We start from the raw sequence: 24,011 nt of genomic DNA, 5'->3' as shown, positions 1-24,011 counted from the left end.
AAAATGTCAGAGGGTTGAACTCGCACAGCCTCTGCTGTATCAGATTATGTGGCAGCCACAGAAGAGCAGATAATTCATCGGGGCGCTCTCCTAATCTGAAGAAATGTAAGCTGGTGGGGCTTCAACACAAATCCCTCTTTTAAGAGATAAAGAGAGAAAGATGCCGGTTGCTTTTCCGATCCACTTTTACTGAAAAGAGGCACCACACATCAGCAGGAGTCATTGTGTGTGACTGGGAGTTGCTGCTGAAATGTTAGGACTGGCTTTGTCTTATTTTGGATTTAGACTCCCCAAAGGAGCAATCAAGACTTTTGATATTTTACAGGTGCTTTAAGTTCTTGTTTCCAGCGGTTTGATGTCTGACATCCTCAGGGCCGGATGTTTCAAATCTTCACGAATCTTTATCAGAATAGCTCTGCCTTGTTGTTTTGTTTCTAACTCAGAAGCACCGTTTGCCTAAAGTAGATGTAGCAGACAAACCTGAGCAACAGAGACGAACGATTTCCATCAGTTTGCAGCACTTGTTTCTACATAACAATGTTTGCCAGCCGGGGTGGTAGTGGAGGAGGTAAGGGAGGGAAATACTCGATGGAAGACCTCTATGGCTTCACGAAGAAGCCCAAGGCGTCGTCCTCCTCAGGGAGCATTGTGGTCAAATCTGGAGGCCGGAGCAGCAAGACCCCGGGCCAGAGGACCGAGTCAGACGCCCTGGCCTCTCAGATCCTGGAGGCGGCGCACAGGCTGGTGGAGCGACGCCGACTGGAGCTCTACCTGAGAGAATGCGGCCTCTCCCTGGCCGAGTGCCAGGCGGAGTGCTCTGCAATGACATACAGGTAAGAGGTGGCAGAGAGAGGGGGAAATAGAAGTTCAGCAAAAAGAATGATGTGAAACCACAATGTGGTGGAATGATAAAAAGATGACAGATAAACAGCTGAGAATTAAAGCATTCTGTTGCATTCATTAATAGTGATTATTATGATTGATAACAACTGAATATGCACGTAAAGCTTCATTACATATAGTTATAATGAGAAGTCAGACTTTGAAATGCTTCTAAGCGGGAGCGACTGCAGATAAAACTCAGCGTTTGAGTGAGTCAGACCATGCTGAGCACCATTTAAATAACATGCTTAATACTTTTGTATCGAATATATTACCACTGCATGCATTGTTGAGTGGAGACATCGTTTCCGGGGTGGGAAAAAAAAGGAAATGTGTTTGCAGTTTTTTTCCACCAGTGACCTAGAAAAGAAAAATCATACGTTTGATGAGATTTCGAAGCACAGCAGCGCTGGATAAATGTGACTGGGCTGCGGAAATATCTGGGTGTTCGGAATCATAATGTTGACGCCAGATACAATAACTTATGGGACTTGTACGTCAGCCGTTGTCTGATTCTCCTCCAAACAGACAGCTTGATGGGGCCAACAGCAGTACGCTTCAGGGTTGATGATGCGTGATTTGACAGCAGGGGACACGCAGTTGGTTGCTACACTGTTTGTGTCTCTCACTTTGAAGTGATCCGATTCGCTATTTTGGGATGAGGAGGTTACCATGAATCCATTTCCACAGAAAAATATGCAAAACGAAACTATAAAGAGCATAAACAGGATGAATAGCACTGTGTTTTACAGATGTTGTAGATGTATTTGCATTTAATATCCATGGCTTTGTGAATGTCATTCAATTAATTTGCTGCTGAAAAATGTGTAGTTTATAAACCTAATTATTTGGGAACATGCTGTTGATGACATTTTCTTTGATACTCTATATCCCAAACAGACTCACACAACCCTTAAGAGTCAGTAAAGTCGCCTCTAGGTGGCAGCGTCACTCCTGGCTCAACGACTCAAAAGCAGAGAAGAAACAAAATCTGCACTTTAAAGAGTGTCATTTGTTTGAACATGTGACACGTGCCGTCTCAAATAACATGCCTCGTGTACTCTCTGGTCTATTTGCAGCGTTTTCTATCAGCAAACATTTGATAACTAACAGAGGATAATGCAGTTGCACCTCCACCTCTGGCAGCGCTGCTTCCATCTCTCGACCTCAGACACTGTCACATGTCTGTGATGGCAGCAGTCACACTGTGTGTGTGATGTGTTTGGTTCATTTGTGTCATGATGCATCCGACTTGAACTCCCGCGTGACTGAAAGTCATTACTTGTGAGCAACACAACAGCTAACCAGCTACCCCGGCGTTCAGTCTGATTTGCTGGAAACAACAATTTTCCACATCCGCTGATCTCTTGAGTGCAGGGCAAATTTGGGAAAGTGAGACGAATACTTAAATTAATTTTGACAAACACATTACGGGGGCTGAAAGCATAATCTTGTCTTTCACGGGAGAAAAGATTAAAGGCTAGGCGTGTTTTATCAAATTGCAATTTGTCAGATGGATTCAGAATGTTGATGGATTTAAGTAAAAGCCATCCTACTAAAATGATTTAATACCATGTCCTCTGACTGTCCTCTTTGGGAAAACAAGATGTCTGATGGAAGAGATCAAAGCTTTGCTGAACTACATGCACATTTCATGTTGAGGCTCAACACAAACATTTCTCAGCATCTTATAAAATGTTATATCTTCGTAAGGTTTTGACTGATTTAGCCCAATGAGATTTGGCCAACAGCACACACCCTTTTCTAATAAGTGATCAATCACCGAAACACTATCATGACATTATTCAACAAATAGACTCAATTAATGGGCACGTTTATGTTTGCAGAATACCTCCCTCGAATAAGAGATTTACAGCACAAGAAACATCATTGTGTGAATAATCTCGAGCACTTTCATCAAGGACGGAAACGTGCCACTTGAGGATCACAGTCGGAAGAGACGAGAGCTTCGGCGCCGAGTCTGACGACAGAGTTGGATAGAAAATCTTCCCCTTCAGCAACGTTCTCATTATAAAATCAGTTCTGTAATGCCTCTTCAGAAGAAAGATGGTCATCTGTCTCATTTCCTGCGACGGCAATTTCACACAGCCTTCTCATTAGCAGAGAAGTGAAGAGATGTATTGAAAGACACATTGGTGTTTGTGTTCCATCAATACGGAACTTCCAGATGGAGCAGCTGGTGCTCTGTGTTGGTGAAGGGAAGCTCCATGGGGCTGTGTCTGAACTGTTGAGCAGGTTGTGTCAACGCGTTCACGTGACGATGGGCCTTGTTGGGGAGGTGAAGGTGAAGCCTATGTGTGGATGAATATTTTGTGATTATGTAGATTTGTCTCAACTCACTTAATGGTATTTTGTTCGAGGTCTGGAACACAGTGCTTCTTGGGGAAAAAACGTGTGGCTGCAACACCCACGTATCCGTGTAGGCGCTGGCTGCACTTTAACAGGACAGATCATTAAACCATCCTCTCTCTTGAAATGTCACGGTGCGTTCACATTTTCTCTGTGCAGTAAATGTACCAAATATCTCTTTAAAAAGAGTCCACGTTACAGTCTGCTGGCAGCTGACTGCACTGGGCTCATCCGGGGACTGCAGATTGCTGTAAAAAGCAAAGATTTCATCAGACACGACTCCGAAGAACAAAATGACAGAAAGGATGAATGTTTGTACGAGTGCGTGTCTGTATTTTTATTTGCACAAAAGCATTCTGCAGGTTGTCCCGCTGTGTGAAGCAAAGACAGAGAGCAAACACTGACTGGAACTTTTTGGGATTGACAGTCATCTGTAAAGTTATGGCAGCATAGTTTAGACCAGGGGTCTAAAACTAAAATTTAAAGAGGTCCAGTTAGAAAAAATGTCTTGAGGCAAAGGTCCGGAAGATCATAATGTCTAACTATTTGGTGTGATATATATTTAAGTAGTCTGGTAGTTGTATCAACACTTTTTATCAACAACTTTTCTCAACTTTCTCCGGCTCAGTTTCTCTCCCTTTGTTTTCGCTTCATATCGGCATCTTTCTTTTTCTTTCTACCGTCTTTTCGTGTGTAACTTGCCTCTCACTCTGTCATCTGTCTGCACTGTAGAGTCGCAATGTTTCCCGCCTGGAATACACAGACTTGATCTGAGTAGTATCACGTGGGATGGCTTAACTTGCATGCAATTGGTCTATACCGCAATAGAGAGAGAGTGGATGTGTTTCCTCATCCACTAAACCACTATACCGTAACGACAACAAAAGCTGCGCCGGTTAAAATACAAGTGCCCCGTGAGGTTTTAAATCATAACCTTCTGTTTTGGTCCGGGTCCGTATGGGACGGCTTCTGGGTCCGGATCCGGACCGCGGCCCGCCAGTTAGAGACCCCTGGTTTAGACTGTAAACACAGCCGTGAAGGTGCTGTTCTCATTACCTGGCCACCAAATGACTCATCAGTTTTATTTGAACGTGATGTGATGTGATGCAAGACGATATGATACGCTATGCTACGTATATGTGATGAGAGGTAACTTAGAAGTCGTATCTGCTTATTTGTTGTGAGATGATGATGATGATGATGATGATGGTGGTGGTGCAGTGTGATTTTTGGTGATTGGTGTAAAAACACAGCAGATCAAGTGGAAAAAAGAGACTGGGTTCAGGTGGAAACATGGGTGTGGTAGAAAGAGAGATCCCTGCATATGGAAAAAGTGATATAATATTATTAATGTGATATCAGGGATTCTGTGTGCAAATATGAAGACATTTGTAAATGGATGGAGGATTTTTTTTTTCCTATTACAACATAATGTGATGAAATGTACTGTATATAGCCTACACCCGTGTGATGAGAAATGAAGAGATCACACCAGAGAGAGAGAGAGAGAGAGAGAGAGAGAGAGAGAGAGAGAGAGAGAGAGAGAGAGAGAGAGAGAGAGAGAGAGAGAGAGAGAGAGAGAGAGAGAGAGAGAGAGAGAGAGAGAGAGAGAGAGAGAGAGAGCATCTTGAAAACCCCCACATTGCTTGTGTGTCGTGAACATTTTGAAGCCCCTGGAAAAAGGAAAGAAAAATAAAACCAACAATCGGACTCTGGACTGGCAGATAGATGCTGAGGGAGGGGGTGGGCACGGAGCGTTTGAAATGTCTGGTTTTTGGGCCAGTGTACCGGCGTTTTTTTTCAAATCCGCGCACCGGGAGATTTTGTCGAATAACGGGAGAACTGCTCAGCTGCCGGTATGTGAGCGACTGCACACACTGAAGGTAATAAAGAGAAGCCGCTCTTGGATTCGCTTCTGTTTCCTCTCTCTCTCTCTCTCTCTCTCTCTCTCTCTCTCTCTCTCTCTCTCTCTCTCTCTCTCTCTCTCTCTCTCTCTCGCTCTCTCACTCCTCTCTCTCTCTCTCTCTCTCCCTCCCTCTCTCTCTTTCTATTGCATCAACTCGATGCAGCGTGAGGCTGCTGGGCGATGATGCATCGGCGGGGCTTGACTCTGTGAATTCGCATCATATCAAGTCTATTTACCCTGCTCGGACTGATCACCTCGGCAATGTAAATTCCAGCATTTAAGTCAGTTTTTTTTTTTTTTTTTTTGCTGACAAGCCTTGCGACAAAAAAAAAGAAAAAAAAGAAAGATGTGCCTTATTTCGACGCGAGGTGCGAGGATGCCTGTAGCTGTGATTGTGTCATTGCTGCGGCACACTCCGGAGCTCCTCGGCTCAAGACAGACACAACTAACCTCAGCTGAAGAGAAGACAGCAAGCTATCAAGTGCTTTGCCACCCAACATAAGCCATACCAGCCCGTGCATGTGTATGCGTGTGTGTGTGTGTGGGGGGGGGGGGAGAAGGCCTGGCTTCTGTTGCACTGAGGATTTTGGGGCTTCCCAAGAAACTGCCACATCCCCAAAACCTGTCTGAGGACTGCTGTGAGCGTACAAGCTTCCTGATGGTTTCTGGAGGGCAGCCCTGATGCGTCTTGTGAGCGTGAAAACTCCAAGGACCCTTTTTGCCAGGTTTGCATCACCAGACAGGAGACGGAGCAGACGGTATCTCTGTGTGTGTCATGTTAGAGGCTGGACTCTTGCCCGCTCCCTCCAGCTCTCAGCCAAAATCTCTGACCTGCCCTGTCTGAGCCCTTCTGTATGAGCATCACTGCTTTCGCCACAACAGCACAACAGGAAGCGGTGTCAAGCAGCACCAACAGTTTGCAGACATTGTTGGTTGTGTGACTGTCCCCCTGCCCCCTCTATCAAAATAAGAGCCCCCTGAAACCCAGGGTCAGGATGCAGGTGTCTTTCGCCTGCACTGAGCACAACCTCAAGAGTCGCAGTGAGGACCGACTTTGTGGCCTTCGCACCGCCCCCACCTCCCGGAGGAAGCAGCGGAGGCGTAGGGGGAGGTGGAGGAGGAGGCGGCGGTGGCAGCGGAGGAGGAGGTGGTGGACAAGGGAGTAATGGCAACTACATGTCTCAAGGCTCGGCCAAGACCAGGGAGGGGCCCGGGTCCGTCAGGCTCCACACGGCCATGCCCACATGAAGGAGGCCATCGGGCGCCACACCAGTATGAAGTATAGGTGAGTATGGAGGTTAGGAGCTTCAGGGGTGGAGGGTGACGAAGTGTCAGGTTCCTCTCATCATGGAGCTCTACCAGCCAGGCTTTCTGACTCTATATCCCTCCTTCTCTTTGCTGAGATGCGAGGTGAAGCGAGAAGGTTAGCGTGAATTGTCACCAACATGCATCCTGTAACATGTTGTGCAGGCTGCCTACATAGCCATTAGCGAGCACTCAGCGATTCAGTGATTTTACTGACATTATCAAAAATGACATCAACGCTTCAGAAAACGCTTGCACTGATGGATGCTTATGTAATCCAGAGCAAACAGCCATAATGTTATCGCAGTGGAACAGACAGTATGCATATAGGAGCATCTGCCATAGGCTTCGGTGTTTTATGCAGATGTTTGCCCCGGCCTCCTGCGCTCCGCCACAGATTAATGAAAAGCCTGCCTCCAATAACAGCGTTACTAAAAGCACCTCAGGACCCTGCAGCTTTTCTTGGAGGCTTTAAAAGCATTTCATTTTCATAAAATAGAGTTGCAGCCGGGTATCTTATGCACGGAGAAGCATTGTTGCACACTCCAGGTCTGAGTCATACTGTAGAGGGGAAACAGACGATAGATAAACAGCAAGAAAGGTTGTTTATTTCTCTCTTTTAGTTTCTCTCTGATTCAGCTCACCTTGATGGATCAGCGCTCCAGCTTAACAGGGTGTTTAAAACAGGGAATGAGGCACAAGATGAAACCAGGATGTCTCCACTACTGTTCCACCTCCCTTGAGAATTGCATACATTCGACTGATTGTGTTATTCCGGCTGCTCCGCTCTCTCTGGGAAAGTGTCGGTAATGGGGAGTGCAGCAGCACAATAAGTCTATACAGCATGTGGCCGGTTCCAGTTGCCAGTGGCAACACCCCAGGCGTTGCCTTTTAGTTTTTCTCTGTTTCATTTCCTAATCAGTCAGCACTGCTGTCGCTGATCAGTCCCTTCCGCAACCGAGTCCTCTCCAAAGCCCCCAGCGCCCGGCCGCAGAGCGTGTTTGTGGCAGCACAGTGGTCGCACATTCTCCATTTTACACTGCTGTCACGACCACACTGAGGTCAGGGAGGAGCAGGGATCTACATAAAACATGTCTGCATGCCGTATGAATGAGTCTGTGTATCCCTGCAGAGAGTAGACGTCGGGGGTTTCTTGACATGATAGTGGATTGAGGCGAAATGAAAACCACAACAGAGCAGAGGTAAACAGTTGTGAGTACATATTCTCTACAGATGGCCCTCATCGTTTCCACTCTTTGCGCTGTTTGACTGCTTGTTTCCTGTAGTCTCCTAGTCTCCCCTGCTATGTCATGAACGTGAGTATTCATCACTCACCGGCAGGTCGCAGACGATGGCACCTGCTGCCAGTTATCCTTCCCATGAGCCCCTGCTGCCACCCCCTGCCCCAACTCTTCCGTTTGAATCTCGCTTCATCTCCTTTCTAGTCTAGAAAGTAGTCTTTTTTCTTTTTTTGGGGGGGACTTGCGGAGGTGAGGTGAGTCTAGAAGTCTCTTCGGAAAAAGTCCCGTCACTCAGCGAATTGGCCGTCTCTATGGTAACCAGGCCTTCTCTTTTCACCGACAGCAACCTGGTACGCAGGTCAGGTACATTTCCAAGATAGATTTATCTTGAATGCCTGTGCTGAATACCCTTATTGTAAGTCACTTTGGGTAAATGCATCTGCTGAATGACTGTAATGTAATGTAATGTAATGGCCTCAGGTAGACCTGTAGGCCTCTTACAATCTTGTCATAGAAGTCATGTTAAATCAATTTCTAGCAAGCTTTTACGGTTTCTTTTTTTAATGACCTCAATAGTAATGGCAGCACCTGGAGGTAGTTTTTGGTGCTAAAGCAGTGCAGTGTCCCCCGACCGCGCATCTCAATGACGATCTTCCATGTTTTTGGATATTTTTGGTTGATGAAATCTTAGTTTGGTTTGATGAATTCGTCCGTGGCTGTTCTGTAAAGGCCCCTTTATTTTGGGGAATGTTTCTTTGGGTGGTTTGATTGTGTTTATGATGCTTAGAGCAGTTTAGTGGAGTGTAACCCAGCAGACCAGTTGGACCACCAGCACCGCCATGGATCATCAAACCGTCAGTAACAAACGAACCGGACCGCACTTTCATCACGTCTAACGTGATGGTGTCTGTGTACCACTTTAGCTCAGTAGCCCCAGTAAGTCCCTTTGGACTAACCTTACGAGCAAAACCACCAAGTGTCTATTTGGTGCAAATAGCATTGTTGGCTACAGACACCCGGGTGACAATAAGATAATATATACTTTATTGTTTTTCTCTTGGGCTCCAAGCCGTTGCATCACATGATACACTTGGCAGTGTCACAATCCACACGCACGCATAGAACATAGAACATACATGCACTCATGCATGAACGTGCTTAAATGCACATGTCGACAATCGTTACACTGTCTATATCGCCAGGGGGTAAATAGCATCGTTGGTATCTGAAATCTGGCTGCAAATAGCTTCTGCATTTTTTTTTTGTCATTTTTGAATGATCCAATGATGATAAGGTCCACTTACTAGCTTGACCCACATCTCATGGTATTGAACAGCACATATGGCGTTTCCATAGACGCTGTGATTTGGGAGAAAGCTCTGGAAAAATGTGGTCAACAAAGTTGATCAACCAGATAACAAATAGAAATGTCCAGTGACAGGTGATGTGCCACAAAGTAAAATACCGTAATGATGATAATACCTATATTCAGCGGCATTTTTAGCTGGAAAACAAGGCGTTGCATTTGTGTAGCGATTTGAAGTGTCCTAACATTCAACATGCAGAGAGGCGCCGTTCTCCAGCAGAGTACTCTTGAACAGTGAGTTTTGAAAGCCTGAACTCTCAGCAGCTGATGAAGTAATGATTGAGTTGTGCTGATGAACAACCCTGTCGAGTTCTTCCGATACATTGAGGCCCTGCGGTGCTGTGAGACGCTGATTCAGCCCCAGTGTTATCGCTCACTCAGTTACCCTTTTGCACACGCTGAGGGCACAATGAATTCACAGCTTCAGCTTGTTAATTTGATCCCAGACTATTTACTTTAATGTGGTTTTAGAGTTGCCTCATACATAAAAAAAAAGAAATTGCAGCAAGCAGACTGTTCCCACTTTTAAAACCCTATGGACGCCATGATGAATACCAAACAGTGATAAAATATGGACTTCAGAGGGCAGTTGTGATGAACAATACTAATTGAGTAATAATTACGTGCTTTGGCCTCATATTGTTGTCATGATTATCTTTGGAAATGAATGGGATGTTTAGCAGGGAAGAGAACAAGGCTACATGCTGCGACAAACCTTGACCTTTAACAATCCTCTGGCTGGGTTTTTGAGTTTTACGCTGACCGAACAGATTAATGATGTTACTTTGAGGTCTTGCAACAGGTTTTAGGCAAAGTAACACAATTTACTTGCTTGATTTCATCCTGCCTCCTAATCTAAATATATCCAAACTGTGATCTGTTTTTGGCTGTCAAACGGCAAAAATGTGGCTGCTTATTTGATCTGCCTTCTAATATATATTAACAGGTTGCTGAATGTTATAATGATATATCATAGAGCCATGCAATACTTTTTGATATTTGCATAGCTGCAGGGTTGGAGACCTTAAAGGGGTTTTTAAAACGTGTAACTTCATCTTTTGGAAATGCGAAGTGACTGCCGGGTCAGTGTTGTTTGTTGAGGCTTACATTTGTCAACATTTGCCTGCGGATGGAAGCGATAGCAGCAGTCAACAGGCTTGTTCTGGACAGCGAGCGTCGTAATCAGGGCCGGGAAATCCACGTCACGTCCTCTAGTCAAAGTCCGAGTGTAATATTGTCTTTCAGCGGAGACACAGTCATTATAGCATGTCATCATGTAAGAGCAGGAACACAGCCTAATAAAAGACAAGTCCTGTAGACGTCCAGGAAGTATTTAAATATATCATCTAGCCTTTAATATCTTTGTAAAAGCTCTTTGGAGTCTTGTACTTTTGCCCAATATTCAGCTGTCGGAAATATGAACATGCACTGCGGATGTAATTTCAGTTTTTTCCACTTGCTTCACTTCTTGATGTTTTAAATCACAGAACATCAAGAGAAACTAAACTGGAGGACAGTGCGACACTCAAAAAGATCTTAGCGACAGCATTTAATCATTTAAAATGCATCGAGCTGTCAGAGTCTATATTTATGAGGCAGCGGACCAGACACATCTTTTCAATATTCAACTCGCCACAGACATAATGCAGGTTGGCAGGTAATCGTGCAGTGACCCCTTTTAAACAAATAAACAAACTATGCACATGTATCACTTGTATTCAAGTTCCCTTAACTTCCCTTAACTGTGTTGTATGTCTATGTTCTTTCATGTGTTGTACAACCAATTGCCTTTCGGGGACAAAAAGAAAGTTGATACGCAACATTAGAAGAGAGCAGCTGAGATTGAGCGTCTGTGTGTGAGAGAGAATCTGCTTCTTTTACATTTGCTCTGCTCAGTGTATTTTATAATGAGGACAGACCTACCGTCCTGATTGTTTTAATATATCTTTAATGCAACTCAATTAAAAAACATTACACCACATGAACAGTCTGTTGTTCAGCCTAATTCATTAATAATAGCTGAAGCAAGAATTGGAGCGCTGTCAGAATGACACTGGGTCCTTGTCCCTCAAAGTTAATCCGTTCTCACACTGTACATTTTCTCTTATTGTGGTTTGTAGCGTTGCAGATTGCAAATGTCTGCCTCTACATCAACACAATGGAAGTGAGGGGAAGTGTGTTTGCGGTGCTCAAAGCATGCAAATTCAGCAAAAACAGAAACAATGTGGTTCTGTTTTTCAGAAATAGTCCCCGGGGGATTATCGAGCAACAAGGACACCGATCAGAGGAAAGAGATGTTGGTGGGAAATAAAAAAATAATGCAATTTGTCAGTGCTTTGAGCACCGCAAGTAAGAATTCATTTGCCTCCACTGTTTTGAGGAAGAAAATGAAATCTCATAGTGTCGGTGAGAAAATGTGCTCTTTGTAATTTGGGTGAAATTACCCTGAAAAAGTGTGTACAGCATCATTAAAAGAGAACAGACAGCCCACCATCTTTCCACAGTTTGTGCTCAGAAAATACGTGTATAAGCGCACGCACACACACACAGACGTGAGTGTTATTAATATCTAGGTGTGCTTCCCTCCGGAGAAGAGCCTGCTCAGCATGTGTGTGGCATTTCATGACAACTGCAGGGGAAAAAAAGCCCTCCATCATTTGCACCTAACCATCTGTAAACAGTGTCTTCCTCCTGTCTCAGGTGAGAACTATAAATGTCAGCATGGGTTCAAATGCTGACTACACCGTGACAGAGCACCTGTGTGCCTATGCCTTCCTCCCCTCCATTAACAATGTATGGAACAACCAAGTCCCTGCAATCACCTTGTTCGGAGTTCATGATTTGTGGCGAGAAAGAAAATAGATGAGTAAGCACGGAGAGCCCTATATGAAAGCTACAGAGAAGCATCTGTGTTTCCGTGTGCCCTGCTCACAAGTGCGTTCATGCGTGACTGCATGTAGGTCTGTGCCTGTGTTGGGAGCGTAATTCCCATCGAGCGTGAACATTCGCATGGAAGCAACGAGCGGCCCCCACTGACTCCGGCACAATATAGATCATGTTAGTTTGCCAAATGCATGTCAGACTAAATATAGGCCGAGTGTCTGCACGCATGCATCATGGCGTGAGAAAGTGGGAGAGAGTGTCATGGGAGACAGTGAGAGGAAAGACGGAGCATGTGTCTCTCCAGACTCTAGCGGTAGTAATTCAGCAGACTGCAGCACTGCAGCGGCGGAGTGAGAGCGGGGAGGGGGCGGCCAGTTCGCATCCCCACATAGCCCAGAAACAGAAAAAGATAATTGTGTTTTACGTGGCACGGCAATCCTGAATTCACCCACTAATGCGAGCCTGTTTCTCTTTGTGCACCTATTTTCTTTCAAAATCCAGATTGAACACAAGCTTATTGAAACAGAAAAAGCATGCACTTGTGTAACAGTTGTGGAAGCTACCGGATGGTTGACATTTTCTCTAATGCTGACTCTTGTTTAGTTCTGTTTGTCGCACATTAAATTAGTAATATAACACATAGCATTCTGTTTTTCCATCATGGTGCTCTTGTGTGATTAAGGTGGTAAACACAGTCAGCTTTATTAATGCAATGCACATTTACTACCAGTGCGAGATAACCTTGTGCTAAATAATGAGGGGTATATATATATATATATATATATATATATATATATATATATATATATATATATATATATATAGATAGATAGATTAGTTTGAGACACAGAGATCTCATTTACTCTGTATGCAGATATAGTATTTATCTTGCAGTTGATGTTGCGTCCCATATTTTTGATGGATTTCAAGCCTTTCTTTTAGTTTTGAAGCTGTTTTAACAAGCAGGGAATATTTTGGGGTTGCTTTTATTGGTCCCACCTTGTCAAATGTTGTCTGACAAACATTTCCCTTGAACCTCCCCCTGACTGAGGACAAAAAGGCACAATTTGATGGATGTCACAAAACAAAACCATGTGTTAAACCAAAAATTTGAATATTTGATTTGAAAAAGACTCTGAAGTGTGTTTTCTCCCATGTGCCTCGTTTATATTTACTCCCAGTGTTCAAAGTGACTGTCAGCGCGTGAGAACAGGCAGAGCCGTCATTGGTTGACAAACGACAGCCAGATTACCATACAAAGAAACATCAACATCAAACCCCCACCAACAGTTCCCCCTCCATATAACATCCTCGACCTTCCAACCTGTGTGCTATTTTGACGGGTTTAAAGGAACAATGAGTGTTTCACACCCAAACACTGACGCCCACGCGCATCAAACGCGCACACGCTGGGACACATGCTTATGCAGGATTCTAAAAATAGCTTAAGGTCAAGCATTAAAAATAGACCAGAGCAAATAAAAGCAGGACTCGTTCGACTGAGTCTAAATGCTCTGACAGTCTGTCTTTCTGCATTTGGCTATTTGTGGCGGACGCAGGCAGGCGGGGAGGGGAGAGGCGCTGGAGATGAAAAGACGGCGAGCAGCGAGTTGCACTGCAGTTCTGCTGCCTCTCCAGCTGGCTCCGCGGCCAATTAGAATGGGGGAGAGCGCGCATTGGAGGAGGAGAGCGAGCACGAAGCCCACATCCTTCTCAGCTGTACAGTGCATGCTCCAAACGCAGCTCTCTTCTTCTCTGCGCGCTCGCCCTTCAAAATGCAGCTGTCTGAATAATCAGATGGGTGATGGACTCTCCTTAAGCGTGTGGAACATTTTGAGCCATATACCGCACAGACCAAAATAAGCTTTCGCCTATCTGAGCTGAGCCCTGCTCCCTCCAGCTGTTTCACTGACCCAGTGGTATACACTGAACTGTTAACATGCGGCGGATGAAAGGTCAATTGTTGAGAAATAATTAGACGCCGGCTGTAATTTAACCACAGGCGAGAAAGACTTTCAATCAGCAGCAGTGGTGGAGGAAGTATTCACATCCAGGCATGCTGTGGAAATAAGTGTGTTCATATTTTGTGATTTTTAATCTTGTGTTATACTTCAGTTTTATGTTATTACATATTAATATTATTATTTTGTCTTTGTATGTTCTTGATTTATGTGAGATTGCATCTTTAGTTTTTTATCCTCAGTATTTTGAGGACACAATGACGAAGCCAAAGTAATCCTTTTATTTGAGTCACAGTAGCAATACCAAAATGTTCAAAGAATTTGATACTACGGTCTCAACATCTTCAAAGTAACCACAGCTGTAAATGTAGTGGAGTAAAAGTATAAAATAGCATAAAAATAGCATAAAAGGGAAACAACAAAGTAGCTCAGCCCTTGGGTGCAGCACTTGTCACTCACACACTGTAAGATGAGGTCTGGTCATGTGATTGTTTGTGCAAATGTATCCTAAATGCCAACACATCATACCTTTTTGTTTTTTCTTTCTGAGCTTCACAGATTTGTTTCTTCTTCTTTCTTTCTTTCTTGACAGGAACCTTGGGAAGTCGGGCCTACGTGTTTCCTGCCTCGGGTTAGGTGAGTTGGGTTTGAAGGCAGGACAATATTCACCTCTGTTTCAACCCCTCCAACAAAACAACGTCTCCGTCTCTCCTCTCGTTCAGGCACCTGGGTGACGTTTGGATCACAGATCTCTGACGAGGTGAGATCTCTGTTGTCTGTGTTTTCAATTATGGAAAATCCCACAGACCTGATACCTAGAAACTAAAGTAGCTGGTGCAATATTCAACATTATCTACTGTATTAGCCTCCCTGCATATCGTGCCCTCTGTGTAATTGGAATTTCTCCGCCGTCTCCGTCTCTCAGTCTTAATGTTTGCGTTCCCCCAGATGGCCGAGAACCTGATGACCATAGCTTATGAGAACGGAGTGAACCTGTTCGACACAGCAGAGGTGTATGCGTCTGGAAGGTCAGGCTCTGCTTATTCCTCCGAGCTCATAGAGAAAAACTTCAGCTTCTGTTTAATCTTTCCCTAGAATGTACTTTTAAGTGTTCTTTATATTCTCTGGTGCAACTTCTCTCTTGAGTGTTCCGGTTTCTTGTCAACATATGACAAGAGATCCTGTGTGATTCAACATTATTGTGCAGAAGTCTGAATTTAGCATCGACCTATCACAGTAAATGACGTGTTTCTCCACAGAGCGGAAATCACTCTCGGCAACATCGTCAAGAAGAAAGGATGGAGGTGATATTACTCATATTTCCAGACTGACTCACATGTGAAAAGCTTTCTAACTCTATTATATTATGAATATACTTCTTGAAATCGTAATCAAACAATGCCTTGCTTTTCTGAAATGCACTGCATGGCCACCGTTTGTATTACTGTTGGAACAGGAGTATTCAAATATCTCAAGGGAAATTCATACTTTTTTTTAGAAAAATTAGGAGCTTTAGCCTCAGAAAGACTATAAAAGGATTAAAATGTTTCCATTTTAAAATAAATACTGGTGGCTGCCAAACCTGTCTGGGAAATCCGTGAGATAGTTTTAATCTGAGGAAAAAAATGTATCCACATTTCTTTTTGATGTACCAATGATTGCAGGCATGCAGAAAGAAAACTGTTATACTTACATTTAGAAATCAGAAGATTGAAGATTTCAGACTGATATTGTTTTAAATGCTTTCCCATGATAACTGTGCTCCTAATACTTATGTGTCTTTGCCAGGCGTTCAAGTTTTGTCATCACGACAAAGATCTATTGGGGAGGCCAGTAAGTATAACACTTAAAGACAATATGCTTAAAAGGAAAAATCATTGTTTTCATTCTTCCTTTCAATAGAACATCAATCATTTTAGTTTTCATCACTTCACAGAGCAGAGACAGAGAGAGGACTCTCCAGAAAGCACATTATTGAAGGTAGCGTATTTTTACTTTTTTTAAATTGAAGTATCTGAAATTAATTTGTAAACTATCAATACCAAATACAAGAAGGTTCAGGTTTTGCTCCAGGAAAGTTAAAAACTGTAAAAAAACAACAACAACTAAAAAACAATTAAAGTTCAAAAGTCTGTTTTATTGGATTGTATAGTACTTTTATTTGAAATAAAATGTTTCCCAGAATGCATCAGTTTGGGCCCCAGAGCCTGAGATGTGAGGAATCCTTTTAGGACCCAGAGTGTGTGTGCACAGTTCGTCTCGCTCAGTTAAAGCCGCTCCATGTCTCGTGTCACATTAAACACATCAACATGTTTAAATCAAATAAAGCACCACATACCAAAAACAAGTCCTTTACAACAGCTGATGGTTTGTATCGACATGTTCGTGGACTGTTTGCTGGTAGAAGATGAGGAGCATGATTACAGCAAAAGTGAGAAAGCTGATGAAAATCAGATGAGTGAAATCAGATGAGGATGTTTTGGTGGGTTGTCAGATATTCAGATATTGCCGCTAACTGAAGTCTGTCTTTCTAGTTACAGAGGTACAGGGGGGCAGATGAGGGAACGTGAAGATGACGTTTCAGTGACGATAACATCTCAGGATCATCAGGGTTATCTTTACAGTCATGATTCCTACCTGGTAGATGAATCCTAATTGCTTTGGTTATCCCCTGACTTCCGCTCTAGTGCCATCATGAGGTTGACATTTGTTTGCCACCTACTTTGGTTTACTCATTAACCTCTGCTGCACTTTGTGTTCAGTGCTAAATAGCATGAGGGATAGGCGATAATTCAATATATGTTGTCTTTAGATGAAATCATATATCGTGATACACAATCCCGTCGTCTTAATTGATAATAACAAGCACGTACTGACTCAAAGGGAAATATTTTGAGGGAATATCATTCGAAGATCGCAGTTTTCTTTTAACATCACACTTAACGGTTACATTAACTTAACATTGCCACTAAAAATGCGATAAACAAATGTGTAAATGTGGAAATATACATATATATATATATATATATATATATATATATATATATATATATATATATATATATTTCTTAATTTCACTTGAAACTATCATGCCCATCTTGCACTGAAGTTCTTAACAAAATGAGAAAATCCTGGATGTAAATTAACACTGTAAACATGGTGAACATTATTCCTACTAAACAACAACATTGTCATCGTGAGCATGTTAGCATTTAGCTCAAAGCACCACTGTGTTGACTCATAGACATTCTGATGATGACGACGTCTAATCACTGACCATTGTTTAAACAGGTTTACGAGGATCCTTATCAAGACTCCAGCTAGAATATGTGGACATTGTTTTTGCCAACAGGAACGATGTCAACAGTCCCATGGAAGGTCAGTTGCAGATGTTTGAAATGATTCTTCTTGTTTGCTGCAATGAATTGCCTTGAATTGTTCAAAAGAGTGTCATGTAAATATGACGGCTGCTGTGATTTACAGAGATTGTACGGGCCATGACGTTTGTAATAAACCAGGGTATGGCTATGTACTGGGGCACATCGCGCTGGAGTGCCATGGAAATCATGGTGAATGCTGCTCTCAACACTCAGAAAAGCTCACTCTTGACAAACTGAAGGATGGCATGTTTTGGCATGAATGATATTCGGTAACCATTTTGTCTCTTGCCTGTTTGGCACCAGGAGGCGTATTCGGTGGCACGCCAGTTCAACCTGATACCACCTGTGTGTGAGCAGGCAGAGTATCACTATTTCCAGAGGGATAAAGTGGAGGTGCAGCTTCCCGAGCTCTACCACAAGATCGGTCAGACATCCACAGTCCTGCAGATCTATTGATCTTTATTCTTTTAACTGAAGGTTCTTTCTGTTTCATTCAAAAAAAAAAAAAAATCTGCTCTTATTCCACACTTGCAGGTGTTGGAGCAATGACCTGGTCTCCACTTGCTTGTGGATTAATCACAGGGAAGTACAGTGATGGTGTGCCAGAGTGCTCCAGAGCAGCAATGAAGGTCAGTTTGATTTGACTGGCCCTCCTCTGGGATTCCTCTCACTGGAAGTCAGCCTGGGTGTAATTCTCTCCCTGATCAGTGGGGTATTTGCAGCGTGAAATCAGTGCTGCATTAACGCTTTTCTCCATTTTGCTCCCGGTGAAGGGATACCAGTGGCTGAAGGAGCGAGTGAACAGCGAGGAGGGCCGCAGGCAGCTCGCTAAAATCAAGGAGCTCCATCTACTGGCAGACAGACTGGGCTGCACTGCTGCACAGTTGGCCATAGGTACGACCCAGGCCCATAACAACGCCGCACTGTGGAGACATACGGATTCTGTGTTTACTTTATCGCCGTGTGACTGACGGTTTCAATTGATCCGTTTTAGATTTGCTTTTTGTCAAAGCTGAAATGCTTTTTGGGGTACAAAACGATTGGTTCAAAAATGTCTGTTCACATATTTCCCACGTAAGATAAAAGTGAAAGTTCAGCAAATCAAATATGTTTGGTCGATGCCTGTTTCATTTGTTCATTTGACAATGCTGAATGTCTGATATCTGCAAAATACTACAAACTCAACTTCATCCACTTGTCCTTTGGTTATCACTGATGTCACCACCTTTAACTGATTGTGAGTTTCATTGTTTGCTTTTTTACAGCCTGGTGTCTGCGCAGTGAGGGAGTCAGCTCGGTGCTTCTGGGTGTTTCTAATACAGACCAGCTACTCGAGAACCTGGGTGCCCTACGGGTAGATTTGATTTCCTTTCTTCCTTTTATGTTAAGAATTGAACCTGACACACTGACCCATAGTTGTAAGAACCAATAGATATGCTTATTTGTGAGCAATGTAAACGACAAAAAACAACAACAATAATTGACTTTCTTTTCTTCCTGCTTGCAGATTTTAACCCAAATGACCCCTCAAACTATGACCGAGATTGATGCCCTGCTGGGAAACAAGCCACACTCGAAGAAAGAGTTGCGCGCTTGATGATGCAAATCCGAGTGACAGATGATGTTTCGAGATGACGAAGAAGACAAATGACATTGGGGGAAACATCGTTTTTTGCTCTGCTGTATACTCAACAACTTGCATGTCCTCAGCAACATTATGCTTCCAGTACGTGCGCATATCCATTTTGCGCACTACGTTGTATCATGTATGAAAAAAAAGAACATCTCTCAATTGGGGAAAAAAAGAAAAACTAACAGGTCATACAGTGCTCACTGCAGATTGTTCACAGTTTAATTATTTCTACAGAGGGGAGTCTCTGCCATCCAAAGAGACCACCAGAGGTTGAACGATGTTCAACTGATGTCAAAGCAGATTTGACTCTTCTTAATCAAATGTTCTGAAGTGGAAAAAAAACAGCTCTGTGCTAAAATGGAACTTTAAAGTGTGAATGGTGCTTTCATTGGACACGAGTCTCCTCCCCTCGCAGCTGCCTGTTATTCTGTATGATGCTTAGTACCCAGCAGCCAGAGAGCCAAAGGCTAGTACTCATGTCACTAGCCTAACATTTCCCATAGTGTGCATGTGACTGATCTGCCACGCTCACTGCTTTACAGGGTTGGGAACAATAGATTACTTGTAAAGTTGTTGCAGTGAAAAAAACAAACAAACAAATCCTGTATGGTCTAACGAAAAAACTGATCACATATTTTAAACATTGATTCATTACTTTGACAGTGACCAAATATCGTGAGCATTTTTACACATGATGAAATAATGATGGCACAAATTACTTGAACTGAATTCAAATGAATGGATTGGACTGCAACGGCAACTGATAGACTGGCTTTTTAATTAAAGTGCATTATGTTAGTTATTAAAATGCAAAATTGGCAATCAGAAGTGGCTCAAATTTTGAAAGTAACTTTCCCAACCCTGCTGCTTTCTCAGCAGTCTTTTTGCCTCTCCTGTTTGTAAACTGTGCGCATGTCCCTTTAAGAGAGAATAGCCCTAAAAGGGTGTAAATGTGGCATGGCTTTTATGGCTTATGTAGATTTGCAGTGCCCTTGTCAGCCATTTGTTCTTACTCTAAATGGTCTGGCAGTTTGATCCAGGATCTGTGCTGGCGGGCACTCTAGCTTTCAAGAGTCTGCAGTCTGCAGACACGGCGGTGTGTGCATCTGACGTTGAGACTTTGTGTTGTCCAACTGTATCAAAACAATGCCATTCGTGTGAAGAGCATCATTGTTCCTAATTGGGAGGCTTGAGACATTTGGACGATGTGGAAAGGTCACTGAGCATCTGACACAAAGATGTGGACACTGTGGGGAACGAGTAGTTTTAAAATAATAGAACATCAGTGATATGACTGAGTTTGTCTAATGTGATATTTCTCTTGCCACGGGTCACTTGGGGTAAGATTTAGCAAATGTAACAATTTTTTTGTTTTTTTTGTGGAAGCCTAACAATATAGCTTCTCTGGGAGTTCTCTTTCTCTGTATCGTTTGTTCCCTAGATTCTTGCACACATGCACAACTCGTTTTATACTGTGCATTTTATGTCTTCACCCTTTAGTTTTGTATTGTTTTCAATACTTTGTACCGTGAAAGGGCGATTTGTTCATTTTGTGATTTTTCTTCATTTATTTTCTTTCATGAAAACAGCACCAATCTGCAGAGCGGATGATTGAATACATGAAGTTATTTTATTTGGTGCAAGGTTACACTGTACTGTAAATAGGCTTTTCTGTTTGGCGGTGAGTTTAAAAGATCACGGTTAAATACATGAATCCTGAAGGAGCAGCTGAAACGTTGCTCTCTTCCGTGACTCTGATGTTCAGTTAGACTGACTGTAGCTTCAAGTGTACAAAGATCCTTCAATCAAACCTTGGAAATGTAACTTTTGCCTGCATAACTTATATTTTACTGTCTTGCAACAAAGAGAAACCAAGCGAGAGACGAGACAACTCATTCTGAATGTGTCGTGTCTGTTGCTCAAACCGAAAGGAACAAAGCACATCACTTGTTTTAAAGGTCATTCACGTTTGAAACTGTTGCAAACATTTACATTGGAATTAGAAGAAAAAGGTTCACCATGCAGGAGATTCATGCACACACACACACACACACACACACACACACACACCATTCTGAGTCATAAGATTTGTGTATTTACTATTCATAACCTGAACCTTTAGGCTAAACTGTAATGTTAGCTGTAATGTTAAAGTTAGCTGACCTTCCATGTTAACATTTGGAATAAACTGTTTATTTGTATATATGTACAGAGATTTTAATTTATGATCTGCATGTCAACAACCTATCGCCCCAAAAGACACTAAATAGCATATTGGCTATATTACCCACAATGCCGTCAGCTCTCGGATTCTAATCGACCTCCTACCATTTGCTCCCATGATGGTTTTTAGCTTCCTTCGGTACCCTTAACAGAACAACATATCCTGTTGATGGGCACACTCACTCAGATGACTCGCTAACTGCTGACTGTATTTGCACAAAACTGTTACCCCTCAGGTTCAACACGCTTATGATGAAGTAAAGACAAGCAGCAGCAGCAGCTCCTTGACCTCCTGACTTGCCTCATTGTTACAGCTAGTCTGCACTCGAACATTCAGCCAGCAAACAAAGACACCAATACCGGTAGATAACACACACCGTGTGATGCAACCTCCTGAGCTTATCAGCTTCAGGCATACCTTTCAGGCAACCTTGAACCGATTTGGTTGCACCATTTCTGCACCCAGTGACACTCTAAATGTGCCTTTGTTTGTACTTCCTGGTGTGGTAGTGGGTGAGTACAGACTATGACAGCCTCAAGTGCTGAGTATGGAGGAAGTGCCATGATTTTATCTGTGCGTCTGTACTATATATGAGATCCATTCTTTTTGGAGAGGTTTTAAATACAGCAAGGCACATCGGAAGCTTTTGCAAAATGCAAAACTGCTTGTGAAATACTGTTAGTGCCCGTGCCGACTTGGATTAAGCTGTTACTTTTATTCCTGAGTGTTTCTCATTCTGGCAAAGAGGTTTTTTTAGTTGATGTGACCAAACTGTTAGCTTTCCTGTATTTGAATGTGTGACTAAACAGACTCGCTCATACTTGTAACAAAGGCCCAGATCTAGTAAATATCTGTGGTGGCACTAGGCAATCGAGGTTTAAAAAATGGCACCTCTGAATTATTAAAGATGTGTACACACAGATACAGGTGCAGATTTACACATGTTATAGTTCGATGCATCTTGAAATTTTGGTAAATGACTCTTATCCTTGGTGATAATATGTAATAGGAAAAAAATGCTGATTTACAAGTATTACATAAAGGAGATAAAAAAACACAGTTTTTACATACGGCAAGCTCTTTGAAGTTAGAGCTATCAATACATGCAACATTCCCACTGCTTTAGAAAGAAACAGCAGAAACTGAACCACAAACTAAATGGACTCCTGTCATCCTCCCAAATGTGTGGCACCTTCACATGTGGGCCTCATTCAAATGGACGTTACAAGAACAATGACGCGACGGCTGTGTGTCCTGTGCCGATCTGTGCCGCTGAAAGAGCAGATCCTGCTGGGACACCACACGTGCTGACCACGAACACAACACATCTGTGACGCCAACACTGCTGCTAGCCTCGTGTGTGTATTACACGAAGCCACCCTCTGATAAAGATTATCATATGTGCTGCAAAATGAAGCATGTGTCACCGCTAACGGCGCCAAAGAAAAACAGGTTTCACCGCATGATTCATCCTACTTGTGAAGACGCTGGTTGGAAAAGGTGATGAAAAACAGAGCGCGAACAAGTCAGTGGATGAGCACATTTGAGACTTACAAAGCCCCCCCACATCTAATAAATTACACTCCATACCTTGCCGAGTTGTTGCTTTAGTACCAGTTCAGTGAATATATAAATGATCAGGCACAGCACTGACGAACCAAGTAGCCTGTAGCTGCTGCTGCTGCTGCTGCTGTGTACCGAAGGTACACATGTCAACCGAGACTCCGTTACAGCTATAGTCATTTTAAAAAGCATGTTAAAAAGCAAGGCAAAGTATGTCGCAATGATCGTGCCATTTACTACATCTGTGTCTGTATTGTGACATTTAAATGCATTCATTGCAGTTTTAAGTGGACTTAAAGGGGTTGCCTCTGTAGCCAAAACCCTGACATATATATAGGCAGGAGCCACGCCATCACATTGGGTGACCATCCTGCTAAACTAAATACTCACTAGCACACCATATGTCCATTTAAATACCTATACTAACAAACTATTTAGTGTGCCAGAAATGATTCAGTGTGTTTACAGTTTGCAAGCCCGCATGCTTTTCTGGCTATTCTGAGCCATAATGCTCTGCCCAGCCAAAGTTGGGACATGCTACTTCCTCATTCAATTCATCATGAGGTAGTATGTCCCAATTGAGCGCGTGCTGCATGCAACAGCATGTACTTTGAAAAGGGAAGCTGCAGTGTAGTGAAAGTACAAAAAAAAGAAAAGTATCTGATTTGGAATGCAGCTCAAAAATTTGTATGTCTGAAATAAGTTTCCAATACATTTACACTATTTGCTCCTGTTTGAGTAACGTTTGATAAAAACTACAGCAGCATAATTGTCGTGAATCAGTGAATTCATTTGTCCAGACACTCAGACAGCATGTAAATCATGTCATGACACATCTAGTTTTCTTTTGTACATTGCAGATCATAAAAAACTCTGCCTCTCTTGTAACATTATAGAAATAACTTGAAAAATACAGAATATCTACATTCCATCCTGAACTTAGACCTTCCTTCCTGTCCCTAATTCATCCCGGCTGTCTGCACATCTGCTGATCCACATTGAACTCCCCACAGGTCGCTTTAGAACAAAAGTCCATCACATCACTTCAACATGCCCTCAGCCTACTTCAGCTGCTGAGGGAATTAAATACTCCCGACAGCCAACAAAGTGTTTTTCATGGCAGCTTTTAAAAACACTCCCATGCGCATGTCTATCGTTTCATCACCTATCCCTATTTGACCGATGATTATTGTTTCACTTGTCTCGTGTATGTCAGCTGTTAAAAGCAATGATTACTGTAATTACACTACAATCAGAAATAAAAGGCACAAAACTGAACAGAAGATGAGTCGTGTGA

At 42.9% G+C, this 24,011-nt stretch overlaps 1 protein-coding gene across 1 annotated transcript; it reads left to right on the top strand.

Moving 5' to 3' along the window:
* Positions 1-537: 537 nt before the first annotated feature.
* Positions 538-20,725, top strand: LOC306788260 (voltage-gated potassium channel subunit beta-2; the record flags this gene model as incomplete). Its single annotated transcript, XM_079283702.1, has 14 exons — positions 538-833; positions 14,507-14,550; positions 14,637-14,674; positions 14,863-14,942; positions 15,174-15,218; positions 15,703-15,747; positions 15,851-15,894; positions 17,206-17,292; positions 17,398-17,483; positions 17,598-17,718; positions 17,829-17,923; positions 18,068-18,188; positions 18,560-18,648; positions 18,802-20,725. 14 exons carry the CDS (start codon positions 538-540, stop codon positions 18,889-18,891), a joined length of 1,281 nt encoding a protein of 426 aa, XP_079139828.1. The 3' UTR covers positions 18,892-20,725.
* Positions 20,726-24,011: the final 3,286 nt, after the last annotated feature.

This window comes from Melanostigma gelatinosum, assembly GCF_949748355.1.
Source record: "Melanostigma gelatinosum genome assembly, chromosome: 14".
Taxonomy (NCBI): Eukaryota; Metazoa; Chordata; class Actinopteri; order Perciformes; family Zoarcidae; genus Melanostigma; species Melanostigma gelatinosum.
Note: the sequence above shows the minus strand (reverse complement) of the source record. Positions and strands in the feature narration are given on the sequence as shown.